This window comes from Convolutriloba macropyga, chromosome 2 (assembly GCF_964194025.1).
Source record: "Convolutriloba macropyga chromosome 2, txConMacr16.3, whole genome shotgun sequence".
Lineage (NCBI taxonomy): Eukaryota > Metazoa > Xenacoelomorpha > Acoela > Convolutidae > Convolutriloba > Convolutriloba macropyga.
In genome coordinates this window covers 16,893,942-16,921,539 of record NC_134469.1, presented here as the reverse complement: position 1 = coordinate 16,921,539, position 27,598 = coordinate 16,893,942, and the positions used below count along the sequence as shown (strand labels likewise).

The 27,598-nt window shown below is 35.4% G+C and overlaps 2 protein-coding genes across 4 annotated transcripts in view; one reads left to right on the top strand and one right to left on the bottom strand.

Annotated features, from left to right (window-relative positions):
* Positions 1 to 1,554, top strand: part of LOC142357315 (metal cation symporter ZIP14-like) — a 339,525-nt gene extending 337,971 nt beyond the window's left edge. For 2 of the 3 annotated variants that reach the window (XM_075408981.1, XM_075408975.1), the window contains exon 14: positions 1,148 to 1,553. In XM_075408981.1, the coding sequence (XP_075265096.1) occupies positions 1,148 to 1,315 (168 nt within the window). In that variant the 3' untranslated portion in view covers positions 1,316 to 1,553. Of the gene's footprint in view, positions 1 to 1,147 lie in introns of all 3 variants that reach the window. The other variant, XM_075408967.1, reaches the window with a different exon arrangement.
* A 17,122-nt stretch (positions 1,555 to 18,676) lies between these two features.
* The window catches only part of LOC142335160 (uncharacterized), a 31,123-nt gene continuing 22,201 nt past the window's right edge, over positions 18,677 to 27,598 (bottom strand). The window contains exons 3-4 of the mRNA XM_075383525.1: positions 21,338 to 21,523; positions 18,677 to 19,043 (exon numbers count right to left, since the gene is read on the bottom strand). Coding sequence (XP_075239640.1) covers positions 18,739 to 19,043; positions 21,338 to 21,523 — 491 coding nt within the window. The 3' untranslated portion in view covers positions 18,677 to 18,738. The remainder of the gene's footprint in view (positions 19,044 to 21,337; positions 21,524 to 27,598) is intronic.

Below are 27,598 nucleotides of genomic sequence, written 5' to 3'. Positions count from 1 at the left end.
AGTTATAATTTAAGAGCTGTTTGCGGAGCCCGTTGTAGCAGTGCTACATACAAAACAAAACAACTCAATCATTTTTAGTGCTATCTGATGCAATCCTACTGTGCTATTGCTGTAGTCAATGTCGACATACTGAATCAACCAATCAGACTATGCCAGCTGGCAAAAAGTATAAACCACCACTATAAAAAGCAGTGAATTTGTAGTAGAAGCACTTTTTCCAACTCTGCGAGGATTCAATCCACTGGCTGGCGATTCAAGCCCAGCAGCAGAGGAATAGCCGCCAACAACAACAAGCTCAGCTGAGCGCGGCGGCTAAATGCTTAGCGATATAGCTCGAGCAGTAAGAGCTAATGCTTAGCTTATTTCCTCACATTAGTAGTACATACAATTATGCGCTATAATAGATAGTGATGACTGTAACTAATTCAACATCTCATTATCAACGCATATTTTTTACTCTAAACCGTGAGATTAACGAATCAAGTTATATTGCGGTACGGCTGTCTTCGTTCAATACTGAAAGATGAGTGTTCATTTTGGCGTGTTTTTACGTACCTAAATTCTTCTGTAGTTCGTGTACACTTCTAAAGAAGCCATTTTCTCGAAAATTAATTGGAAGGTATGACATTTTTTCAAGCGCTCTGTTTGCTCGCTTGCAAAGAGAAGAACAGTTTTGAACAATTCTTTATAGCCCTAAATAGCAAGAAACTTCTCGGCTTTCATATTTCTTAAATTCAACCTTTCGTTTCCGACTTTAAATTAGTCGTCGGTCTTCTGGACTTCTAATTATTTTATTATTTATGGAACAGTCCTGTGTTTTCATGGATTCCAAAGTTCGCAATGCCCCAACCCATCGCAATGGTACAAAGATAATGAAAGTCTCAAAATAAAAAGTCAGGAGACAAATAAGCTTCTGAATCCCTCTTGAGGATATAAAGGGCTGCGAACTACCCAAAAATTTGGACAACCCGTTAACCTCAATCACCCACCCACCCCCCCCCCCCCCCACCCTGCCAGTCGTTTGAAAGGAATTCGTGTAAAGTTATTGAGCTATGTTGTGTTCTGAACTTAATTTTTGTGTACAAACGTCTTTGTACATCAGCTGATGTATCTATTTCTATTATAAGTTGTAGTTGTGTATTAACAGGCACAGCATGCGCCATCCAACAAGAAGTCAGGAAATGAGCATGGTCATGACGATGACAGACCCCCGAGTGTCAAGATGCTGGTTCTGCAGAGCGCAGGAATGATTCTCGGCTGGTTCCTCATGTACATTTTTGCCAAATACGGCGATCTCATAAGCGAGATTTTTTGAAAGTCTTTTGGCTCTGATAAGAATTATATCAAGTGAAGTTCTCCACTATGGTCGGTCGTTTGGAGGTGAAGAGTCGTCTCGTCTCGACTTCGTTTTGATTGTTTTCTGCAATGGGTGATTGTTGCGGAGTCCAAATTCTATCGCTCAAGTTAAGCTTGTAGTAAAAAGCCAACGGAAAACTTACCAATACTCACCTTAGTCTAGCCAAAACGGTCTCACAATTTCTACACTTTTACATGCTGTAAATACAAAAATAGTTTAATAAACTCTTTTTATTACATAGTGGAAACCAGTTAAATTTGAGATATCCTGTTAATTGTTGTCGGAACTTTGACGATCTTAATTTTGTTAACATAAAATGGGATTGACAATGATATATTTATGCGAGAAATCGTTTCCCGCATATGTAATGCGACATAATGCAACAGTTTTTTAGAAATCATTATTAATTGCTCTCGAACCGAGTTTGAAACTATTATTGTATACGTGTTGGTCCTTTTTGTGAAAAATTTGCTTGACACAAAGTTTTACTTATTTAGAGAACGTGAACGTGGGATTTGGTCATAAATTGAAGTGTTTTCACCTGCTAGGGCTAGACTAGGGTTCTTGTACTACCACTATTCTTATGGTTACTAGTACTGAAGATGACTAATACATCTGATGTTTCAATCCAGTGAGCTTTTCCACCACCCTTGTTGCTATCGCAATTATTTGCTCTATGTCAATCAGACTTAAACAACAACAAGAACAACAACACTGCAGTTAACAAATGTTATACTACTAAACTTCTATGTATCTATATGGATGTATGTGGGTGTAAAAGAGAGGTGTATAAACGTTGTGTTTGATTCTTTTTTGTGATAGACCACGCAGAAATGTTTCTTTATGGCGAAACTTATAAAATTTCAAAAAAAAAATTAAGAGAATCTCTGTTATTAGATATTTATAGGGCTCAGATTGAGCTATTCGAGAGATATATTTACTCTGGGTGCAAGAAAATAAAATATGAGGCGTGGGGTAGTTGATTTTTTGAGCAAAATATTGTAGAGAACTAAACAGTCAAAGCTGGTTGCCAATGCATGGAACATGCACGCTGCATGTCAAGCTTATCCTCTGTAAAAAGAGTTTTATGAGATGACTTAGATCAAAATAAAATATGAGGCGTGGGGTAGTACTTGCTTGTTCTCATCTTCTTGCCCTCTGCGTGGTCTTGCTTGTTCTCATATCATACGTTAATTGATGCTAGTTCTTTGTAGTAGATCATTCAATTTGTATTGGACCACATTAACATACAAAAATGAAGTAAACTGAAGTGATTGAATTATGATGTCGTAGAGGTAGACTTCCAATCATTTTTAACCCAGTCGTGCTATTATAGAAACCGTACCCACGAAACACATGGATTTACGAGTAAACTATTCCCAATGTCAAGGCATTTTCTCACATTATGCTAGCACAAAATTATTCGAATAAATTAGAACTTTCTGAACCTTCTTGCCTTCTGCTTTTATTATGACCGACATTGTGACAAAATATTGTGAGTTTCGATGGAATATTTAACCACTGTATGGCATAAAATATAGAAAAATGTACCAGATGCTGAAAAAACAATATCTACAATTTTTGGACTGCAACACCTTTTTAGGCTAAGTTACGTAAATGAAATGAAAATGCAGAAAGTGCCATGACATTACTCAACAGTACCAGCAAATGTTTACCATCTCTGTTATGGATCTGGAGTCAGTGATCAGGCATTATTTCAATGTGGTCAGTCGCAGGCGGTTAGCTCCTGAGCACATTTTCAAGACTATATCGGGACTACTTTTTTCCCTACAGAAAACAATAATCATCAATTGATAGCTTTAAACTGATGGAATAAATATATATGCTGTAATCGAAGTCTTCACTCCCTTACGCTATGACTGCATTGTAAGAGTGAAAACAAGATTTTTTAACTTCACAGAAAACAAAAATTCCACTGCTTTCTATCTTACATTAAGATATCTTTTATAATTTGGGGGCGCTCTTTATCTTTAATATTTGTTTTGCGTTTGTTGAGTTATTAATTATTCGGAACCGATCCAATGTAAGCTGCAAGGTACCTGTGAATAAAAGAGAGCAGTTCATTGACCTTGACTGGTATAGAAAGCTGTGCTTGAACCGCTTTAGCCCAATTGATCAAACTTAAGTAAAGAAATCGATAGGGCGAGTTTATTTGCCAGCCTAATTGTCCTTGAAAGAGCAACTGATGCTGTGATGAATTGACCTACTGTTTGCGTACCTTACTAGATCCAAAATTTGAAGACAGATCGTAAATATTGCTTTTGACCCTCGTTTGGAAAAATCATGCTCAATGGAGTTTTGAAATTAGAAAGTTCGAATACGGACTATGAAATTAGTAAATTGCCAAATTTAAATTAGAAATAGGTGGCTCGGGTTTGGAAATTATTTAAAATTTGAATCGCCATCGTTTTGACTGATTGTATTGAAAAAAGTGCTAGTTTTCCGTCCTAGGATGAAGGAGTGAGTAGTATATTAATTTTGTTGCTGATTATTAGATATTTTTGGCCCATACAATCTTGATTAAGTACGGGGCTGCTTTGTGTTTTTTGTTTCAATTGCTTTGTATTTTATAAATGATGACTTTGTATTAAATATCGATTTCTCTTAAAATTGAAATGCTGCAGACTGTAGTGTAAAACTACCGCTATACATGTTATACCAATAATCAGAAAATTAACTCGTGTCCATGAAACAACCTAACATTTTGTCAATTGATTAAATTGTATCTATGAGAAATCTGATGTGACCTTTCAAATTTACTTTTTTGCACCCACGTAGCTTCATTGCTGGTACGAAAAAAGTATTTCTATAGCAGGTCGGCTGTCTGTGAGTGCGAGTTTGAAGAGCAAATGGTTAATGGAATTGTAATCACATTTCGGAATAATCTCTTCCAGGCAAATATAATATACGTATGCTCAGAGGTAATCACGCGTCGTGACTGTCAGTTGTAAAGTTAGAACAATCGAGTATACGCCTGAGAAAATTACTCGCGCGAGGCTGTGCGTGTTAGAAATTTCAAAAAATTAGGGAGTAACTATTTGTTTGATATTTATTTGTTTGATTTTATAAATAATATTTTGACTTGCAATAAGTCTTTTTGACGACCAGAAATTAACAGTTGATAATTTCGTTGCCTGGTACTAAAATTTTGCGATGCTTTAAACTATTGCTCGTTTTTGAAAGTTGCTCGAAACCACTAATTGCTCTCAGACGAAGTTCGAAGCAATTGTTAGCGTGTTGGTCTTATGCAAAGTTTTCCCTTGACAGTTTTGACTTCTCGAGTCACTTTTACGCCTTTTACTTTTTATTTTGCGTGATCCAAATGTTCACAGTCACAAGTGTCAGCAGCTAAAGTGGCGGTAGTTTACTAAAAATCAAATGAAAGTGCGCTGAAATTGCTCTCATTTACTTCAATTTTTGTTTGTCATTATGCCCTTATATACTAACCTCTAATGACGTCAGTTGAAGCACCCCTTGGTGAAGTCGCAGGCGGGTAGTTGTTCGAGACAATTCTTCCGACGTTAGTCGGTTGTGTTTAATAGCCGCTCTCATCTTAGTCAGCGATTTTTCAATACCTATTTTTTACAATCCCAAAAATTTGATTTTAATTGGTCCGTTGGTTTTTTGTGGAGTTACGATGATCTCGTTTTACGACTCGGAGAGGATTATTGGTGAGAATCTTTTGATCGATAAATTTTTGGAGTGTTCAAAACAGGATGTAAAACATTGCCGCGTGTTCAAATTCAGCGTTGAGATCGAACGGGCGAACTAATTGAAAAGCAGAGAGACGAAAATAGTTTCGTGTTATTGTCTTTTTTGATAGCCGCCGTCAGTCTCTCAAGGGCTATTATTTAGGCGGTTTTTTTTAGTTTGCTTTACGTTTTGATCACGTTTTTTTGTCACCATTTTCACGTTTGACTTTGACGTAGTTCACTCACTGTTTCAACTGACTTGATTTGAAATTCTTTCACGTATTGAATTACGTACTGTGTACGGTCAAAGTCAAAAGATCAAAAATAAAAAGAAACGGGATAAACATAAAGCTCCATTATTGTGGCATAATGCATTAGATTATCAAAGTACATTAAAGTGATTGCAAGCGGGTATTAGTAATATGCTTAATAGCCTTCAGTTTAGAAGCTGAATTAAGTGTAATTTTGGGATCAATCCGAATATGCAGAATTTACGCACCAAATCACACTTTTGAAATTCTGTCACTTTTGATCTCTATTTTTTTCTAATGTTTCAACCCCAATGTGCATCAAGTGGGTCAGCGATGGCTATTTTCTGCAATTTGCCGGCTATGTGTTGGGATAGCTAGAAAAACAGAAGAAAAAGTTTAGGCTTTAAGCAAAGTTTTCGCCCCTTTTCACCCCTTCCCCCCCTCCCCTAATCCCCACTCCTGCTTATCGTTCAGGCCGTAAGGACGTCATCCCGTGCAGCCAAATATCCCCACCGTTCTGTTCCGACCTTCAATTCGCCGGTGCAACCATTCGCCCGCTGCACTCAACTCAAGCTCTTCAATTAAGCTAAAGTCAGCCTCATTAAACCGTAGCTGGCTCATGACAAAGTCAACCGCTCGTCGGTTGTTTAAGAGCAATTCGCTTGACTTCAGTTGGTTGTTTTTAAGTTTTATCTCCAACTTTATCTGGCAAAGTGTTTCTTCCTATTACTAATCTACTAGTCTAATTTAGTAAAAGTGTGTTTGGATGCTTTTTCTGAACTTCCGAAGCAAATGTTACACTTTTAGATTCATTTTCAGCTTCTTTTTCTGTTTTGTCCCGTTTTATTTTTTAACATTTTCTGTAATCGAATTTTTGACGCATTTGCGGAGTTGCATAGTTGAAAATATAGTTCTTCAATGAGATTGATATTTATGAATTGTTTTGAAAAAATTAGAGTAATTTGAGCAAAATTTTGCCGTTCCTCTAATGTTTTCATCTTGCTGTAGTTTTACTAGATCAGTTCTAAATTAGGACCTATGCTATAGTTATTGCAACTGTGAAGTGACCCTTGAGAACTAGATCTGCCAGTCTTGCCCTTTCCTCGGTTTTCTTTCTATGAACCATTTATCTTAGATTGTCTGTTAATGGGTGAAAACTTTTTAAAAACTCTCTGTATTACAAGACTTTGCAAAGTCTTTCCAAAATTTTTTGGAGTCGAAAGCAATATTTTGGTAGATGCTATCTCTTTCTTTGTCAGCTACCTTTCTCATTTTATATTTCCTTTTTTTGTTTGAAAATGTTTAGTATAGTTATCTAGGATGCACAAGGTCAGTCGGAAGTCATATTCTTACTTCGAGTCGCTTTCAGAATTCTTTGTCTATTTGTTTAATTGACGACGCCTGTTTTTGGAGGTCTGTCTGCTGAATATATATGAAAATAGAGAAAGAACTTAGTGATTTGTGTTCATGCATAGTGGTGAGAGGGTGAGATAGTTAAGTGCTAAAATATTTTGCGCTAAGCGGGTTAAGATTTTTGATCACGCTCATCTTTTGGAAAGCGGTTTTTTCGTTTATAATCTGTTCTCTTAGAGTACAAATTTTTTGTTTCAATTATTTAAGCTATCAGATGTGCGCATGGAAACAGTTACGACCATTTGAACCATATGTTAGGCTTTAAGATAAAGTAATGTATTATCTTTTCCTGTTGGATTCTTTTTTGTTAGTTTTTGTAATCTATTCAATTTATTAAAGCGTTTCGGGAATTTTCTTGGTTGCACTTTGTTGTCCTATTGCCTTTAGTGACCTTCTGATTTGATTGATTTTGATTTAGGTATATTTTGCCAGTATTTTTGTCGGTTGTCTATTAGTATTTTTTCTTTCACTATCTAATCTAGAGTTGTTCTTAAGGTGATGCTACCAAGAAGTGAAACTTCGACATTCAACTGGCAGCTTTCACTGAAATAATTGATACGCATTTAGAGTTGTTTCATGTTAATTTCTTTTTTGCATTGTTATTGTTTATTATGTCCATAAAAAGAATTGGTGGGGTCACCGTGCGAGCAGCAGAATTTTTAAATTTATTTTTGGAACAGTTGTGTAGTGCCGCGTTATTTTTCTGTTGTAATTTCAGGTTTTTATTGTTTGTCTTTTTTCCGATTTGTTTTTTTTCGGTTTTTTGTGTATATACCATTTCTGTATTTTTGTCAGTGTGGATCTATCAGTTTATGGATCTATCAGTTTGTGGATCTATCAGTTTGTGGATCTATTAGTTTGTGGAAGGCAATTATTATCTGTTGCATGTTTTAAATTGTTTCGGAGGTATGCCTTGTGAATAGTTTTTTTCAGATTTCTTCAACAAATTTTTATTAAATTTGACTTTTTTTAGTTTGGTCGCGAGGTTACAAAGTGTTACAACTGTTACAAAGTGCGAGGTTCATTTTGTTTGGTGAGTAGTTGGCTGGGGCCTAAGTGGTTATCTACTTTCAGTTGGTTACGGAGTCTCTCGAATATGATGGGAATAGAGTTTTTATGTCAGTCACGCTGGAGTCGTAAATGGACTAAAATGTTTACAGAGTACTTTTAAACTTCCTCTGGAGTGGCATTTTGGTGTTTGAAAAAAAAACGGTTTTTGAGAGTAACTTTTTCGACGTGCATCAATTTGAGCTCAATTTTTCTGTTTTTGTTTCTAAGTTGTTCAAACTAATTATTCCAAAGGCTATAAATATGAAATTTGAGTTCCTTGTTAGTGCTTTTGAGGAATTGACACTATTTTTCTTCAAAATTGGTTTAGCAAATGATGTTCTACTTCTGTCATATCAATCAATATGATTAATCATTAGACCAATTATTGATTGATATTGAGCGTTAAATAATTGAATTGATTGTTTAGTTTCAGAGCTAAGGCTTTCTTAGACCTTGGAACAATTTTTTTTGAAAAAAATAGCAAATTTTTCAGGCTTTGCCTATTTTTTTACTGAACCTTGTCATAAAGTTTAATTCAATTATCAACCATCTACATGGGTTTCCAATGAAGCGTAAGTGAATATTTTTAAATTGTGTTCATTTCAGTGGTTATTGTCGTCTTAAAACTAATTCTCTTAAAAAAACTTGTAGTTTTTTGACGCTTGCCGTTTATTTTTTCTTTTCGTGAGGTCTTGTCACTTAGTCTGAATCATGATTGTTTTCATTGGGATTCTAGGGTGAATTAATTTGCCTCAGTTTTTTGCGGCGTAAGCTTTTACCTATCGCTTTCACTGACCATTTCAGGAACCATTTTTAAATGTTTTTTTAATGTCGTCTTCCTTCGGCCTAAAATGTTGCTTTTTCACTAAAAGGAACTGTAATAGTTGATTTATGACTTCAAATTTGTATGCTATGCTGCGATTAATGCTTTTGGCTTGAAGTTTTTTCTTTACTTCGATGCCAATTTTCAAAAAAAAAACTCTTAAATTTTGTCAAATTTATTAGTTTTTGCCTATTTCTCCTTGTCTGTTATTGATTTTCACAAGTTTACTGTATTGTGTACAAAATCTAGAGACGCGTAGTAAAGTCAACTTCAATGTTTTAATTTCCTAAAAAACTTTATTTTTTTAATAAGTTTGTACTTTATTTACTTTATCACTTTAATTTTTTATTAAGTCTTTTTTCAAGAAAGTTCTTAATTTTTTGAAGAATTTTTAAAAAAATTTTTGGGCTATGTGCTTTGTTTACCGTGGTAGTTGCTGGAAAATTGCGCTTTTGTCTGTTTTTGAGTTAATTAAATGCCTTAGGATGTATTTTCGGACCTGTCGAAAAATTGTTAACTGGTCTATGTGTTACCGATAAACTGATCTAAATTTAAAACGGGATTAACCCATTATGCTCAAAATTAGATGCCCGCTGCTTAAACATTGTTCAAATATGTCTCAGTTACGATCTATAGTAAATTTTGGTAGTGTTAGTAGCGGCTGTATTCTTTTATTAGGAAAATGGATTTGATACAACTACGAAATGACATCAAAAATAGTTTGCACTTTAAAAATGTTTTTTTTTCCTCTGCAAAAACCAAATTTTCTGCTCTTTGCCTAATCATGGTTTTGGGAAGCGATAGTGGCTATTTTCCTGTAATCTGCAGGGTATGTTTGAGAAATCAGGAAACAACATACGATTTTTAGAAATTTGTTAAATTTGTACTTTTTTTAAGTGTTCCTTTTTATTTTTAGCTGAATTCCAGTAAAGCTTTGTTGTTCTAATACATCAAACTATTAAGGAAATCAAGCAAAATGCAAAAACAAGAGGTCCTGCTACTAAAAACGCAACAGCAATTGATCAAATCCACATATTGCTTTTTACAGCTTTTACCTAAAAAATTTTCCGAACGATTTGATTGTTCATCACTGCATAGTTGCCTGGTTGAATTGTAGACCTACTTTCCTTTCTTCTCTTGTTTGGCTTGAGAAATTATGAAATTGTATGCATTGACCTAGTAACTTATGAAATTTCAAAGCCGAAGAACAAAAAAAAACAGATATTTTTCTCAATCTCAATAACTGAAATCAGTATTTAAATGTTACCTTTTTATTTTTATACCATCTTTAAGAAGACAATTGCTACATGTTAAAATTGTTTAAAAGCCACTTTCAAAATGATAATTTAGGTCCACAATTTTGAAAGGTGTCAAATTTACTTTAAAACTGCTGAGCAACAACGGATCCAATTGATATTTTTTCCAAACACTCATCTTGCCAAACCAAATGAAAAGCATACTCAATTTAAACTCTAGTTTCCACCTGCAACGAATTAATGTGCAGTTTTAAATTAATTGTACATCAAAAACAATTGCAAAACCATTTTCCGCAACTTAGAGCATCATATGTAGCTTCACGTTAATTGTTTAGTTTTTTTTTCAATATTCCCGTCAAGTATTTTGATTAAGTTTAAAGGAATTGGCATATTTTCTATTTTTATTCCCGTTTTTTGCTGATATTTACATCTTACCTGCATCACAGCATATAGCTTCAATTGGTTGGGTACGTTTACCTAACAGTGCGATATGTGGTTTACCGTATTAAATTTTTTTTCAAATCGTCTGTACTTCAAGTAAACCTTCTATCTGGATTCCTGCGAGATTATCTTCGCGGACTTCGAATTAAATCCTTATAGTTTCAGTCAGATTGCTAATTTAAGCAATCACCTGAACAATATATAAAGAAATGCCGAAAAAATTTAATTCAAAAAGTGTTTTTTTTACCAATTTCAGTTTTTTTCATCGCTAATTTTTTGCGTTTGAGTGTAAAAATCAGTATTAGAAGTTGTAAAAATAGAAATGTTTGGCAAGCGTTTGGTGGAGGCAAACTTAGGGCCGGAAAATGAAGTTCTTATAATGTTATTAAACAGAATAATCAATGTAAATTATTTTGAGTTAGCTCACAGTTTTTATAGCACTGTTCACGGACAATTTGGTCTCATTAGTGTTTTTCTCTGTATCACAATTTTTATTTAAAAGTAATCTGCAGTGTTTCGGTTTTCAAATGCTAGCCTGTAGTTATTTGGTTTAGAAACATTAACCAGAACAGGCATGCAATTGTTCTTTGGGTGAAAATTTTTGAGACCATCAGATGTTGAACATTTTTGTAATAAAACTAGATGCTTAATCCTATTTTCTGAATTTCTGCTTTTTTAAATAGAATCATCAAAACTTCAAGGTAGACAGGAGATAATTAAAATGATGAATCATACTATCAGAAGTCTAACCTTTAATCCATATTTTCCTTTTTTTCAAGTTCGACGGAACTTGAAAAAAAAGGAAAATATGGATTAAAGGTTAGACTAGAAAAAGCATTCGGACAGTTTTTTTAACAATCGAAATGACTCAGGGGAAATGGAACGTCTGCTCAAAAACTCAAAAAATTATTTGCGCAAAGATAAAGCAACGCCACACTTTCTTATTAAAAGAAAACGCTATTTTATGTAACCGTGAACCACTTTTAGAAATAAAAGTTCGAAGTGTCTTGAATTTGTTCGTTTTGACTAAAGCTATCCTCAAATTCCCAAGTTATTGCGTTTTTTGTTGTAAATCAGTTTGCGTTGCCTTATATAAATAGCTGACAGTCGAGGTGCTCGTTTCAAGGAAATACAAAAATTAAAGACATGAAACATTGTTCGTATAGGTCTCAGTTACGATCTCTAGTAAATTTTGGTACTATTACTAGCGCCTGTTTTTTTTCATTAGGAAAAGAGATCTGATTCAACTACGAAATGACATCAAAAATAGTTTGTACTTTAAAAATGTTTTTTTCTACAAAAACCATAATTTCTGCTCTTTCCCTAATCATGGTTTTGGGAAGCGATAGTGGCTATTTTCCGGTAATCTGCAGGGTATGTTTGAGAAATCAGGAAACATCATACGATTTTTAGAAATTTGTTAATTTTGTACTTTTTTTAAGTGATCCTTATTATTCTTTCAGCTAGTTTCCATTAGAGCGTTTTTGTTCAACTACATCAAACTGTTAAGGAAAGCAAGCAAAATGCAAAAGCAAGAGGTCCTGCTACTAAAAACGCAACAGCAATTGATTAAATCCACATATTGCGTTTTACAGCTTTACCTAAAAATTTTCCAAATGATTTGGTTGTTCATCACTGCATAGTTGCCTGGTTGAATTGTAGACCTACTTTCCTTTCTGCTCTTGTTTTTTTGTCAAAGATTCGGCATGAGAATTTATGAAATTGTATACAGTGACCTAGTAACTTGAAATTTCAAAGTCGAAGAACAAAAAAAACAGATATTTTTCTCAATCTCAATAACTGAAATCAGTATTTAAATGTTACCTTTGTACTTTTTATACCATCTTTTAGAAGACGAATGCTACACGTAAAAATTATGAAAAAACCACTTTCAAATTGATATTTTAGGTCCACAATTTTGAAAATTATTAAATTTACTTTAAGAACTGCTGAGCAACTGAAAGGATCCATTTGATATTTGTTCCAAACATTTATCTTGCCAAACCAAATGAAAAGCATGCTCAGTTTAAACTGTAGTTTCCACTGCAACGAATTAATACACAAATTTGCTTGTTCCGTTTAATTTAATTGTACATCGAAAACAATTGCAAAACCATTTTACGCATCTTAGAGCATCATATGTAGCTTCACGTTAATTGTTAAGTTTTTTTTCAAAGCTCCCGTCAAATATTTTGATTAAGTTTGAAGGAATTGTCATAATTTGGATTTTAATTACCGTTTTTTTCTGATATATACATCTTATCTGCGTCACAGCATACAACTTCATGTGGTTGGATATGTTTACCTATCAGTGGGGTATGTGGTTTGACGTTTTTAATTTTTTTTCCAATTGTCTGTACTTCTAGTAAACCCTCTATCTGGATTCCTGTGAGACTATCTGCGCGGACTCCGAGTCAAATCCTTATAGTTTCAGCCAGATTGATAATTTAAGCAATCATCTGAACAATATGCAAAGAAATGCGGAAAATACAAATTTCAAGAAGTGTTTTTTGCTAATTTCAGTTTTTTCATCGCTGAATTTTAGAGTTTGAGTGTAATAATCAAAATTAGAAGTTGTAAAAATAGAAATATTTGACAAGCATTAGGTGGACGCAAATTTAAGGCAAATTTGTTCTTTGGGTGAAAATTTTTGAGACCATCAGATGTTGAACATTTTTTTTATAAAACTAGATGCTTAATCCTATTTTCTGAATTTCTGCTTTTTTAAATTAGAATCATCAAAACTTCAAGGTAAACAGGAGATAATTAAAATGATGAATCATACTATCAGAATTCTAACCTTTAATCCATATTTTCCTTTTTTTTCAAGTTCGACGGAACTTGAAAAAAAAGGAAAATATGGATTAAAAGTTAGACTAGAAAAAGCATTCGGACAGTTTTTTTAACAATCGAAATGACTCAGGGGAAATGGAAGGTCTGCTCAAAACTCAAAAAAATTATTTGCGCAAAGATAAAGCAACGCCACACTTTCTTAATAAAAGAAAAGGCTATTTTATGTAACCGTGATCCACTTTTAGAAATAAAAGTTCGAAGTGTCTTGAATTTGTTCGTTTTGACTAAAGCTATCATCAAATTCCCAAGTTATTGCGTTTTTAGTTGTAAATCAGTTTGCGTTGCCTTATATAAATAGCTGACATGCGAGGTGCTTGGTTCAAGGAAACAAAAAACTTTAAAAAAATCCCTTGATTTTTGCTTCTCTCTATTTCTCGGTTTTTATCATTGAAAGGTTACTGACTCGTAATGACAGAGCTTCAGTCTTAACTTTCATTTTGAAAATACAATGTCCATACAGCTGTTGCGTTTTTTAATTTAATTCAATTTATTCTGTTTTCTATATCAAGAGAAGTCAAATAGTAATAAAGAAAAAAAGCTCTTCTAGGACTAAATCAAAATGAGAAAGGCCAAATAGTTTGAAACTGAAAAATGTCTATAAAACAACGACTTAGAAGGATTGCAAAGTGATCTTGTTTTTGAAAAAAAAGAGCAGCATATTTGATCACAATTATCTCTGTTTAGTTCTGTGACAGCAAAATTGATGTTCGATCTCACCTCAACTGGTTTTATTGTTGAGTCCATTTTGGCCAATTGCTCTTTCGTAACCAGTTGTGAGAGGGTATTACCAAAAAGCGGCTCATTAGAAAACCATATCATTTTTTGTTTTATTGCGTTTTTATTGTTTTTGTGAAAATTTGGTCTTGGACGTAATTTTTTAGTATAATACTTGTTTGCATCAAACCGCTGTTTGAAATTGATTTTTTACTCAAAAATTTGGTGTTCATAACTGATTCGCAGCAATAGCAACAGTTGTTTTGGTCTCCATTGTAAAGTTTTGCAGTGAAAAAAGTCCGAATTGTGTTTCGCGCTGTTTCAGTTTTATAGTTTTTTTGGTTTCAATTCAGATGTATCATTTTCGATATAACTGTTTTGTTAATGACAGATCCCATTTACGTGCAAGTGAGATCTAGTGAAGATTTTTATGTACAGAAAATACCTCCTGTCTTTTATGTCTGGTTGATGCCTAATAAATGCTGAGCTTCACAAATGAGTGTTCCAACTTCTAGTGACAAAAGCATGTAATATTTCTAGCCCTTTTTAGCGAATCATTTTATGACTGTGATAACTAAGAGTTTTCGTTTAAAGAAATATAAAAACTTCCTTTTCTGATTTTTGAATGTTTGTTTGAATATTTGGATCTTTTCTGAAGTTTTGTTGCATCATAAAAATTATGGCAGGTCTTATTGGTATTGAGAAGAGATGCAATTGAACATATATAAAGATTTTATAAAATAGATTATGTTTTAGATGGCTTGAACATTTTTTCTTTTATTGAATTCTTTAAAATTTGCTGTTCTTTTTTTACTCCAAATAGACCTATTCTGACTAATGACTGGTCTAACTGGCCCGCTATTGAAGTATAAATAAAATATTTAATTGCTTTCATCGCTAGTTTATGGTTTCAATGATTTTGATTTTATTTGTTTTCAAAAAAAGTCGCATCCACTTTTCTTTAAAGTAAACATTAACCTCTGTTAAATTTTGTTTTAACAAACCTTTTTTTAGACACTTTGTTTTCATTAAAATGTTGTCAATTTTTGGTACCGGTCTTTTTTGTTTTTTTTACAAAGTATTTTATTAAAACAGATCCCACTGATGTTCAAATGGGGAACAAGTGAACATATATAGAATCAATTCAGTTGATATCTAATGATTTCAATGATATCAATACTTTGTGTTTGCGTAAATTACCTATAAATATTTTCGTTATACCTCTATTAGTTATTAATGAGTTGTCTTATGACTCAGTCTCAACAATGACAGATCCTGTTGTCTTCCTAAGCAGCTTTATGTAGATCTAATAGCAGTTTTTTTAAAAAACTTATTGTTGCTATGACTTTTAAAATGGTTTGGTTTTGAAAAGGTCAGTAATTTTTAACTTTGCCCCCTTTTCTTATTACTTATTTCATGCAATAGCTGGAGTTTCTAACAATCTTTCTTACTCAAACTGTTTTAGAATAATATGTGAGTGCTTGAGTTGAATTAATTTGTTAAGAGGCAAACCTATCACAAAACTGTTGCAGAATAGCAAAAGTCTGATGTTTTTACTATGTCAGTTGCCAGTTTCCTGTATGAAATAGAGAAAGGAGTCTCTCAACTCCTATTACAACGAAGTTAAGGAATTTCTACCATTTTAACACAGGAGTTCTACCATTTTTTAATTCTTACCTGACCAAAGTGGGGATAGAATAAGAACAAGGAGGCTCGGTAATGTGCGTACGCACATAAGGTTCCGACCCCGCTCATCCACATTCTTGACTTTATTGGCTTTCAAATGATGGAGATAGAAAACTTTCAAAAACGTACATATCGTTCCACAAACAACCAATGGAATACAATAATGCCACCTTAGAGGGCCGATGAACGTTGTTGATAATATGGTTACTAGAAAGGACAATAATAAATATCAAACAACGAACATTATTTACGACCAAAACCGGATTTTTATAATAAATAAAATCTTAACAAAATCAAACTCGTATCAGATAAAACCTAAACAAACAATTTAACCTATACATCATTAGATCAAATATGTCATATCCTCATTGCGACTGGTTAATAGGTCGACAAAAACGAGCAAAGAGGTGCGAAGTTCAAAAAGAAGTTTCTATTTTTGAAAAAAATTATTTCAGTGAAATCCCTAAAATATTAATTTATATCTCCATAGGAATCAATTGAGACATGTCATTATCCAATCTTTAATAGCGCAAATGTTCAAAGCCAATGGGATCTACGATTATTGTTATAAATTAAAACAAAAACAAAAATCCTATAAAGTGTACAAAAACAAAAAAATCTCAAATATCTTATGAAATCTTTTATTAACAGCAGTAACAACGCCGAGAAACAAATGTTTGAAATTAAAACCGTTATAGGGATTAAAATATAGCTCACTGGAAACGGGTTGTGACCTGTGTTTACAGAGACTGAGCTACAAATCGACCGAAAAATTAATTAAAAACATTATGAAGCTTAAAAACTCAATTATGTTTTCGGAAACAAATATTTTCAAATATCAAAACAGACTTAAGATTTCAACAAACAGTGATGGATTAAGTTCCAATACCTCAGGAAGCCAATTGGGCCTTTTACTAATTGGACTAAGTCACGACACCACAAAATAACAACAAAAATATAAAGAACCCAAAGCTTCAAACAATTTTACGAGATCACACTGTTCAAGGCACTATAATTATATCCTGTTACCTGCAAGAACTGTATATTGTCTCTTTCTCCTCAATAACATCAAAACAGTCTTTTTTCTAAAAGGATTACGTATATATGACAAAAAAAACCCAGAAATTGTACATTATAGAAGTCTCGCAATCTTCTATAAATATAATCGTCGAAGCAATCAGTCACAACGCATAAACAAGAACAAAAAGATGTTTTAATCAACAAAAGCAATTGAGACATCGAATTAATGAGATTGAGTTACATGGTTGCGAAAATGAAAGCAAAAAAGATACAGTTGAATTTTTTTAACTTCAATTTTAAATTCATTAAAGCAAACAGCTATGAACTGAATATTTCAAATATGTTGAGCTATATGTCCTGGGAAGCAACTGAAACAAGTTATTAGGTATAAGGCGTATAACAACAAAAAAAGACAAACATAGGCAAAAGAAAAAATCCATAAAATTTTGCGAAATAATTGTGTCTCAGCCCAAAAAGCATAAACTATATACCAAAAACAACTAAATATTCAGATACACCTTTTCCCAACGTTGTGCATTTTTCCTACTACGCTTTCTTTCAATTGAACTTGTCAATAATGCAAATATTTGACAAGGAAACCAAATTGACTCATAAAATATGCAGTTATGCTAAAAAATTCCATTGGTTGAACATAAAACCGTTACGGACATTAATTTATAATCCACATGAACTTGGGTTCCTCCTGTTTTTACTGAGACTGCGCCCGAAGTTGAGAGAAATAGGATAAAATAGTGGCAAAGTTCAAAAATTAAACGATGTTTTCTTAAAAGAAATATATTCAAAGTCATAACAGCCATTAGATAACAACTGAAAGAAGTCTCAAGATTCATTTATACCTCCTGAAAAGAACTGGATCTTTCACTGGGTACGATATGACATTGGGCTACCAAATGGTAAAAAAATGAAAGAAAAACAAGAAGTACATAAAAATTTTTTAACGAAAACAATTGGTCAGAGCCATAGAAACCACGGCCTTTACTCTGAAACCGTAATAAAATCTCGTTGGGCCTCGTTTTTTGTAAAAAGTATCTGTCATTAATTGATCCTGGTTTTAAATTCTTGTAAAAAAGAGTTTACATAAAGAACATTTACAACGTCGCGCCCCATTAAAATCCTAAAAGTTTTTTATGGTAAGGATCCATGGCGATATCAAGATCAGCCCAGATGTTGCTACGCATCGAACAAAATACTAATTGTTGCAAAACAGATCAGTTCTTTAACAAAGTTTTTCAGTTTGTCAAAAATAAAAATGTTTTTTATATAATTATTGAGTTTAAATTTGCAAAAAAACTGGCAAAATCATAACTCTAGACGACTCTGAAAGCCAGTGGGTGTACAACTAGCTCGTTTGTCAGCTTAAAAGGAATACAGCCGCAGTTTTAAGGTATCCGCTTCCAGCAAATTTAAAGCAAGTCGGCTAAAAAAGCAAATTTTGTCCCAAATTTGGTCCCAAAAAAATCAAATTTTGAAAAATTTTAGCACAGACTCTAGCCTAAAATTTTTTTCTAATTCCATATTCCACACTGGCGGGGCTTTTTAATGCTACCACTCACAACTCGATGATTATATCGATCGGCCAAAATTGTCTGAACAAAAAACGCATTCGAGTTTATAGTTCCTCCCCAATTAAAGTAGGTAGGAACAACAAGCGTTTTACGTGTGGAAAAATGAAATAGAGTGATTAAATGTAATTCATAAACTGTTGATCTGTTGTATTGATTACCACAGTTATGTTAACCAAGTTAATTCCCAATTAAATTTTCATTTTAATACTCTAAATTTTTAGAAATTATTTCTACTGGTTATTGAGGGACCAAACTATTCATTTTTTATAAATTAAACACTAGAACCAAAAATAATTAACTTGGTTAACAAAACGGTGATTGTCAATACAACAGATCAACAGTTTATGAATCTCATTTCGTCGGCATTTTTTTATTTTTCACATGTAAATTGTATGTTTTTATTCTCCCCACTTTGGTCAGGTAAGAATAAAAAATACTAGAACTGCACATTGATAAGTCTCCCGTTTGTTGCAATCGGTTTGGCGACTTATCATTAAAGGACCAATACTCTAAATTTGGTTATAGTTTAGCATGCACATGAATTTAGGGACATTTGAGCGATATACAATCGTTTGCTAAAAATTGTACAATGATGCTGATATAAACATAGCTATAGTTGAAATCTGCGTGGCATGAGCTGCACTGTCCGAGTAGTAATGTTCGATTCCAAAAACTACTCCAGTTCTGACCAGAAATGTCAAACTGACAACTGTTCCAATGGCACACTCTTTGATGAGAGTGCGGAAGTCTTTCTTGATGTCGACGGCTCTGTAGTTGCTGTGAAAGTAGATTCGGTTGTCGAGGAGCTTGTAGAAGACACATGGTGCCCGGATCAGACAGCAAAAGAGGACAATTGAAGCAACTCCGATCATCCCGATCTCTTCAAAAAATCGATAAGTTTCCCCACTATTCAATGGCATAATTACTTTTTAGTTGACCTACGTCTAGACCTCAAAATTGGAAACGACTTCGAAAGGCTAAGGGGGGAAGGAGGGGGTAAATATTGATTATAAAATCAGGGTCCAGTACCCTAGGAAAGTCGAGCTATTTTTTCTATGCACAATTTGTGTCGAACATGGTCTTTATATGACACTTATTGGTTTATCATGCATGATCAAAACAGCATCTAGGGTTTTTTGCTTTGCTCTTATCATAGATGATCTTATCAAATTTTTCATACAATACGAAAAATTCAAAACTTTCTGCTTTTCAGTATGCTCTTATTTGTGCAAGATTTGATAAGACCTATTCTGAAATACGTTTATTTGAAAGTTCAAAATAGTAGTTTACACAAGTTGCATCTTTACAACTTGAGGCACTAATTGGTGAGACAAATTTTGATGGGAAAATAATTGGATGATTTTAAGATGATCCATACAATTACAACTTCTGAAATCCTAAATTAATCATCCAATATGTAGTTTTCGTATAGCACTTATAGTTTTCGGACCTAGTCTATATAACTTTGAATCATTTTTCAAGATAAGGTTTCACTTATAAGGCCATGTTCGACAGTGGTTTTTCAAATGACAGCGCATCGCAAAAAAGCCAGTGGTATAACGTCTTTTCACTTTACCATAAGGCTTAAAATAATAATTTATTGAAAATAACTTTAAAACTTTATGGAAAAATAAAAAAAAGCACTTTTTGTGCACTGAAATTGTCGCACACGGTCTTACAAGATCAAAATTCTTTCGACGCATAAGTTTGTCTGATAATATTTTACAAAAGCTGATGAGTATCTCCGCAGGTCGAGGTGATCATTTGTCCTCGTTTATGACCCAGACCATTCTTGAACGCACACAGGAAGCACGGTGCGTTCAAAACATACAGCCGAGGATTTTTTAGCGAGCAATATAAACGCACCAGTGCTTACTGTTGAACCAAAGTCAGTCCCATAGACGAGACAAAGTCCTAGACGCACCAACTCTGCAATATAGAACAGCCACGTTCGGCCACATACACGAGCCATGAACAGCCCCACAGAAGAGCAAAATTTCATCACAGGCCAGCTAAAGTCTGCACCATACACTTTTTCACTTTTTAAATACTTTAAAAAACTTTTAGGCTCTTTTTACTGTCCAAGACCAAAAGAAAAAAATTTGAGAATTTTTTTTCTTGCAGCCCAAGAAAAAACCGAGGCTCTTTTTATACGACTGTCTTTTTAAAATCTTTGAGTCCCGTTCAAGCCAGGATTCAAAACACTTCATAATAGCACAAAAAAAAACAATGCAAAATTAATTTACAGGGCACAAGAAAAGAAGGGACATTCAACGAAAATCAATTTTTCTTGAATTTATTATCATAAAATATTTTGTGATACTGATTCAGACCAGAATATTGTTATCTTATAACTGATTGATAAGAAACTTGTCCAGTCTTACAAAATCTAGGTTCTTTTAAGACGCAATTGTTGTGGAAAAACTAACAAGAACAAAATTGAAAAACTCTTTGCAGTATGTTCAATGATTTTTGACCCAATCTTCGCCGCGCTTGTTATCAAGTATCTTTTGCCTTCTAGTATTTTTTAAGTTCTTACATAAAAATCTTTTGAAGAGATTTTTCATAAGGTCATAAGGGCAGAAAAAATTCTGCATTGACGGGGGTTGAAAAACATTGAACCCCAGGTTGAGGTCGCAGACAGAAGCAAGTGTGTCGCGAACAAAGATGAACGCACGATATTTTGATGAACGCATAAAAGTCTGGACATGAACGCACGGAAGTCTGGACATTACTGCACGAAGGTCTGGACATGAACGCGCGAAAATCTGTTTGGCACGCGAAACTCTGGTTGGCGAAAATCCGATTGGCACGTGAACGCACAGAAATATGAGCTTGAACGCATGAAAGTCTTGTGAACGCACGAAAGTTAAGATCTTTCGGTTTCTGAGACGGCCAGGAAATACTGGTTTCCGCCTGGCACCTCAACCTGGTACGGCTTGTGATAAAAGTTACGAGTTTTTTTCCACGGGAGTTTAGTTCCTTTTTCCCTGTGAAATTTGAGTTGTCGCCTTTTTGTTCTTTATTACTGGCACATGATTATGTGAAAGAATATGCATCGTTCGGCATTGAATCGATAACTTGCGGGAAAAGGTTCTCATCCATTTATGTAGGTATTAAGAGAAGGGAGTCCTATTTTTTCTGCTTTTTAGAACTTGAGGATACTAAACGAGCCTTTGATGATTAAGCTCAAGTTGACTCTGTTCATGTGGTAGAAGTCACACACTACTTCCCCCTGCTCCTGTGGAGACCTGGCCAGGTTAGACATGATGGACACGACAATCTCTGCCAGACTCAGAAGCAGGAACACTCCCAGTACCTTCTTGTGAGGAATCTTGTCCACTATCTGTCTTTGGTTCACTGAAAGTTCAGAAATCTCTGTAAATTAATTCAGATGAATAATGCAGTTAAATAACAGAAATTGATTTCTCTTAAATCCCACAGTTTTTATTTTTTTCAGAAATCTGTACCTTATCGCTCGATTAGTGTCTCTACTGACGATTTGACTTGTTCATGATTTAAAGAGGAGCTGTCCGACTAACAAAGAAGAAAAGAAACACTTAAATTCAACAGACAGATATAGTTACCATGCCAATGGGAGTGAGGGATAAACGCACAATTTAAATAACGACGAGTTGGGGAAAATGTAATTGAGGCAATAATTGTATTAACGTTGGTTAATATTAATTAAGTTCCCTCCATGATAGGCTCCCATAAAATAGGTTATTAGAAGTTTGAAAAATGTGCCCTGATTTGTTTTGGAAAAGTAGTCCTGGAGAAGACGTTGTTAAGATAACGTGACTAGCATTTGACGTCGAAATGGAAGAAACTTATGCGTTTTTTGGTACTGCAGTGTAGGTACAACTAATTTTCATGCCCCAAAACTTTGTGGAGATACGTGGCTTCTTTATTACTCAACGGGTATTCTAATTGAAGTACTTGATACTTTAACTTCAAAAGTCAACAGTGTCAAAAGTCAAATGAGAAGTGTTCTATTTTATTCTGTAGAAGCAAAACCTCATTGCCAAGTTTAACTGCTTCTTGAGTGAAATTGGAAGAGAGTCGTTTATGCCAATAAACAAGAGAGCACTGTTGGGGAAATCACAATTAGCGCACCAATAAGTTTAATTTTTGTATGAACTAAGAAACAGCTCTTGATTGTATAAACGGCTTCTATTCCTCACACAAGTTTTCGCAACACATTTCCCCTTCCCCATGGTTAAATTTTGTCAAGAAAAATACCTAAATAATTCATTGCATTTTTCTTGTCACCTTTTCATCGCTGATTCTAATAGAATGTGTCGGTTAAGTAGTTCATGGCCTTTTTGCAAAAAAACATTGAAATCTGTTTTGGATGTGTTTAGATTAAGACTTTTTCTGTAAAAGTAAGAGGTAAATTTTTCAAAAGAATTCATAACTTTTTGTTTGCTATGTCAGGATCTATATCGGAAGCGTCAAATAAGATATATCTGTTTATTCAACAACGTGGCAGTGATTTCTGATTAGCTTAATCAAATCGTTGACATTTGGGTTGAAAAGTAGGAGTCCAGGCTAATTTTTTTGAGGACAACCAGATAGAAGTCAATCCAGTCAGACTCAGTATCTATTCTAAACTACTTTCGGCACTTTTTCAAAAGCCTAATAGAAACTGTTGTTGGTACCGTTTGTCATATTCAATTCACAGACATCATGTAAATTGTTATGTTCAGAATTATTTAGTGTAAAAATCCGTTCAGTAGTTTGGATTCCCTAATTGTCTTTATTTTGGTGAAAATTTTGTATCAGTCTATTTTGGAATTCCGCATAATGATAAATTTGTTACTTTTAGCATTAGTTCTACTAATTTGGAGTCCCTAACTCAATTAGTTCTACTAACTCAATGGAACTTAGTGGCCCAGGTTTTCGATTTATGTTATAGTGTGATTACAAGGTAGTAGTTGGGATGGCGGGATTATCACTGGTGTAAGAGAATGTAGATAAGGTTCAATTACATTGTTCTAGACAGTTTAGTTTGGTAAGTTTTTATATCAGTTTTAAGTTGCGGGAACAACCAACTCGTTTTGGTTGCGATAAGGACAAAAGTCAATGTTTTTTCAAGTTTTACTTCTGACTTGATTGTTGCACGACATGCTCCAGGGGAAAGAGGAGGCCAACTAACACATCACAGACGTTTGACCAGATCGTCGAAGAGGGTGTAACCCAAGTTGCCTAGAAAACCGTTTCGAAAAAAGGTCAAGAAAAAATAGGCTAATCAGCCAAAACACGTGCGAGGGCGGAGACCGGACGAACGTACGTGCCGTAAGCCGTTTTCACCTTCACCACACGGTGTTGTCCATCTCGTCCAGGATAGACTTCAAGAACACGTCCAAGGGGCCAAATTCCACGTGGAGTCATATCTTTCAGAATCCAAACGATGTTGTTGACTCTGAGTGGTGTTTGGTCACTATCGCTCCATTTGGACCTCTTTAACAGTGTCGGAAGATACTCCTTGACGAGTCGTTTCCAGAAATGGTTGACCATTTGCTGCACATTCTTCCAAGACTTGAAACTGGCGGGTTCTTGGCTGTCGAACTTTCCTGGTGGGAGAGAGTTGAACGGTCTGTTGATCAGAAAATGGTTTGGCGTGAGAGGCATTTCATTTTCTGGAAGGTCAGCGACAATCGTTAGTGGTCTGGAGTTCAATATAGCTTCGGTCTCGACCAAAATTGTCCTGAACACATCAAGCGACAGCCTTCTGGAGCCTAGAATGATCAATAGAGTGCGTTTCGCGGTCTGGATCAAGCGCTCCCAAATACCGCCAAAATGAGGTCCATAGGGAGGATTGAACTTCCAGGTTGTGTTCGTTGCTGCCATTGCTTTGTAGATTTTGTCGTTGTCGAGACGTTTCACAGATCTTTTTAGTTCCTCAGATGCACCAATAAATGTCTTGCCATTGTCGCTGAGCATTGTTGTTGGCTGGCATCTGCGGCTTACAAAACGTCGATAGGCGTTTAAAAAAGTGTCAGTGTTGAGATCGGGACAAGCTTCTAGATGGACACACCTAGTAACCAGGCAAGTGAAGATGAGGCCGTAGTGTTTTTCAATCTGTCCTTTGGCATCCTCTATATAAAAGGGTCCAAAAAAGTCGACTCCGCTGTTCGCGAAAGGATACTGGGTAGAGTCTGTCGGGAAACGGCAGGCAGGGAGGGGAGCCATGACGGGTTGAATGTTTTGAGCGGCAAATCGTCTGCAGAGAAAACATCTGTACTTTATACTCAAAAGTGTTTTTCTGAGTCCAATGATGTGGTATCTTTGCTGCACAAAAGCTTTCACTGGCTCTGTTCCTTGGTGAACGCAAATGTTATGTGCATGCTCTATATAGAGTCTCGCTATCTTGTCCTTTGCGTGCAGTATAATCGGAAATTTCTCAACTTCGAGGTTATCTGGCGCAAATTGCAGTCTTCCGCATGACCGAAGGATTCCATTGTTGTCCAACATTGGGTTGAGCGAACGGATTTTGCACTTTGAATCTATCCTGGAACCACGTTTCAGGGCTTGGATTGTTGAGAAGAAGAAATTTTGCTGCGAAATTTTGATCAGCTGATTTCTTGCAAGAATGACGTCTTCTGTTATATACTGGTGATCTTTAGGCCTTTGCTTTTTGATCCGAAAGAGCAAATTGAAGACTGTTGCTAAAGTCAGGAGCAACTTGTTCCAAGTTGAGAACCGTGTCGGGTCGATTATTTGCTCCGACAAATTGCGTGAAATTTCATGCGTTGCTAACACATGCTTTGAAGAGTTTTCAGCAGCGCTGAGCTGTCTTGTGGAAAGAAATGCTGGCGCTGTTAGCCACTTGGCTGTAATTTCGTCTGGGTTGAGACCACGGGTCCCGTGGTCAGCTGGATTTTCTTTGGTGGCAACGTGTTTCCATTGGTAAGCATCAGTTGATGCAAGGATTTCTTTGAGGCGATTCGCAACAAAAACAGGTTGCTTCTTGATTGTCGATAACCAGTCAAGTACTACTTGACTATCTGTCCAGAGTGTAGAGCGAGTAATGTGAATTGATGACTCTTTCATGATGGTTGAAAGAAGGCGCACTCCGATGACTGCGGCTTCCAACTCTAATTTGGGTATGCTGATTTGTTTAATTGGGGCAACTTTGCATTTGCCTATTAGGTAACAAGTTTCAACATCAGTGGCTGAGTTAGGAACTGTTTTCAAGTATGCAACGGCTGCAACTGCTACAGCTGAGGCGTCGACAAATATATGGATTTCATTTTCACTTTCTGGTGAATGGCAACTCTTATTCAGAGTTCTGTTCAATGTCACTTCTGGGGAAGAAAAGTATAAATCCAAATTCTTTTGAAGTGGTTTAACTACTTGAGGGGCAATTTGATCGTCCCATTTTTTCCCAAGTTTCCACAGTTCTTGAAGAACTATTTTGAAACGGATCGTTGATGGCGACATTATTCCTATTGGGTCGAAGATCGAGGAGACAAGACTAAAGATCTTACGTTGAGTGTATGCTGAGGCATCTTTTGGGAAATCAGTGAGAGGTTTCATAAAAAAGCAGTCTTTCTCAAGATTCCATTTAACACCAAGAACTCTAACAATATCTGTCTTGTTCTCTTTGTCTTCTGGAGGGATTTGGTTTAGAATTAGAGAGCTGTTTGAAACAAATTTTGTGAGTCGAAACCCACCTGTTTGCAGACAATTTTTTGTTTGAAAAACTGCCTTACAAGCGTCTTGTTCTGTTGCATGTGATTGGATGTAGTCATCCATGTAAAAGTGCTTTCTGACGGCTTTGAGGGCTTCTGGGAATTGTTGACTGTTTTCTTTGGCACAATGGTTAAGAACGTATATTGCGCACGAAGGTGAGCAATTTGCTCCAAAGATGAGTCTGGTAAATTGGTACTGTTGTATCTGATTGTCTGCTAACCAAAGAAATCGAAGAGCAGATTGATCAATCTGATGGATGGCGATTTGCATAAACATGCCTTCGATGTCCGCAAGAACTGCAACGGGATGTTCTCGAAATCTCATCAGGACACCTAAAAGGTTATTAAGGAGATCTGGTCCTGTAAGAAGGTTTGAATTAAGTGATTGGCCGCGGAATTTTGAAGCGGCATTTGCAACTCGGCGGACTTTTCCGGGCTTATTGATATTTTCCACAGGATGGTGTGGCAGGTACCAAATTCTGTCTGGTTGAGGATCTTGCATTTCCACCGGTTTGACATAGTTTTTCTCGAGGTCTGTCAAGAGAATCTCATTGTATTTGTCCTGCAACAAAGGTTTACGTTGAAGGCGTGTATTAAGGCTTTTGACTTGGTTCAGTGCAGAATAGAAGTTGTTTTCCAAATTTATTTCTGATTTCCAAGGCAGTTTGATTTCATATCTCTCACCATTGTGATTGATGGAGCTCTTCAAAATATCAAGAAACTGTTCTTCTTGCATTGTGTAAACTTGTTCACGGTCCTTCTGAATGCCATCAGCTTCAATACTCCAGAACTGTTGAACAAGTTCGTCAAGTCCGGGTTCATCTGATCTGTTTCTTGACACATGGAAAATAAATTTCTTCTGCTGAGTTGCGGGCTGTTGAGTGGTGACTGAGATACAATTCTCATATTCACCAGCGAGGGTCCAACCAAGTTTAGTTTTCACACCAAACGGTTGATTTTGATTGCCAGGTATAACATGTGTAGGGTAGGTGAATGCGAATGCGTTAACACCGAGGAGGGCGCCGATTTTGCCATCGGCAATATTTGGGAAATGTATGTGGCGCAAACTGTTGAAGGCATCACAAATTTGATTAAGTTCAAAAGTTTTTGCAGCTGCGACGTTCAGAGACGGGGTGCTGAACGTTCGAGAGAGTTCAAACGATATTTCAGTTGACTTATATGGAGTTATTGTGACTGGCTCAACAATTTTTGAGAGGGACATGCTGTTCTCTGTATTGAGAAATTGTAGTGGTACTGACTGTTGTGTTTCACGGGGAAGCTCAAGAAATTCAGCTATGGCATCCAATACAAAACTGAATTGGCTACCGGGGTCTATGAGGGCGTAGGTATCGAAGGCTTTATTCCCCTTGAGGAATGAAACTGGAATAAGCTGCAATTGCTCATACCAATTCTTCGGTGTTTCTGAGCATTGGTTAATGCTGAACGATTGGTTAATTGCATTGCCGTTTAAATTACGTCGTTGCACGTTTTGCTGGCTTTGGTTGTTGAAAGTTTGGCCATAACGGCTGTTGGGGGCTTTGTTTGTTTGACTTTTCTGTTGAGAAGATGTATTTGGAGTTTGACTTGAAGCTTTGCTACTAGACGAAGCTGTTGGATTGTTACCAGAAAAAACTTCAGTAGAAAAAGCTGCTGTAGGGCGTTTGATTTGCTTGGCGGGATCATGAAGGGTTGTGTGGTGGAATCCACTGCAAACCTGACATCGTTTTTGCGATGGGCA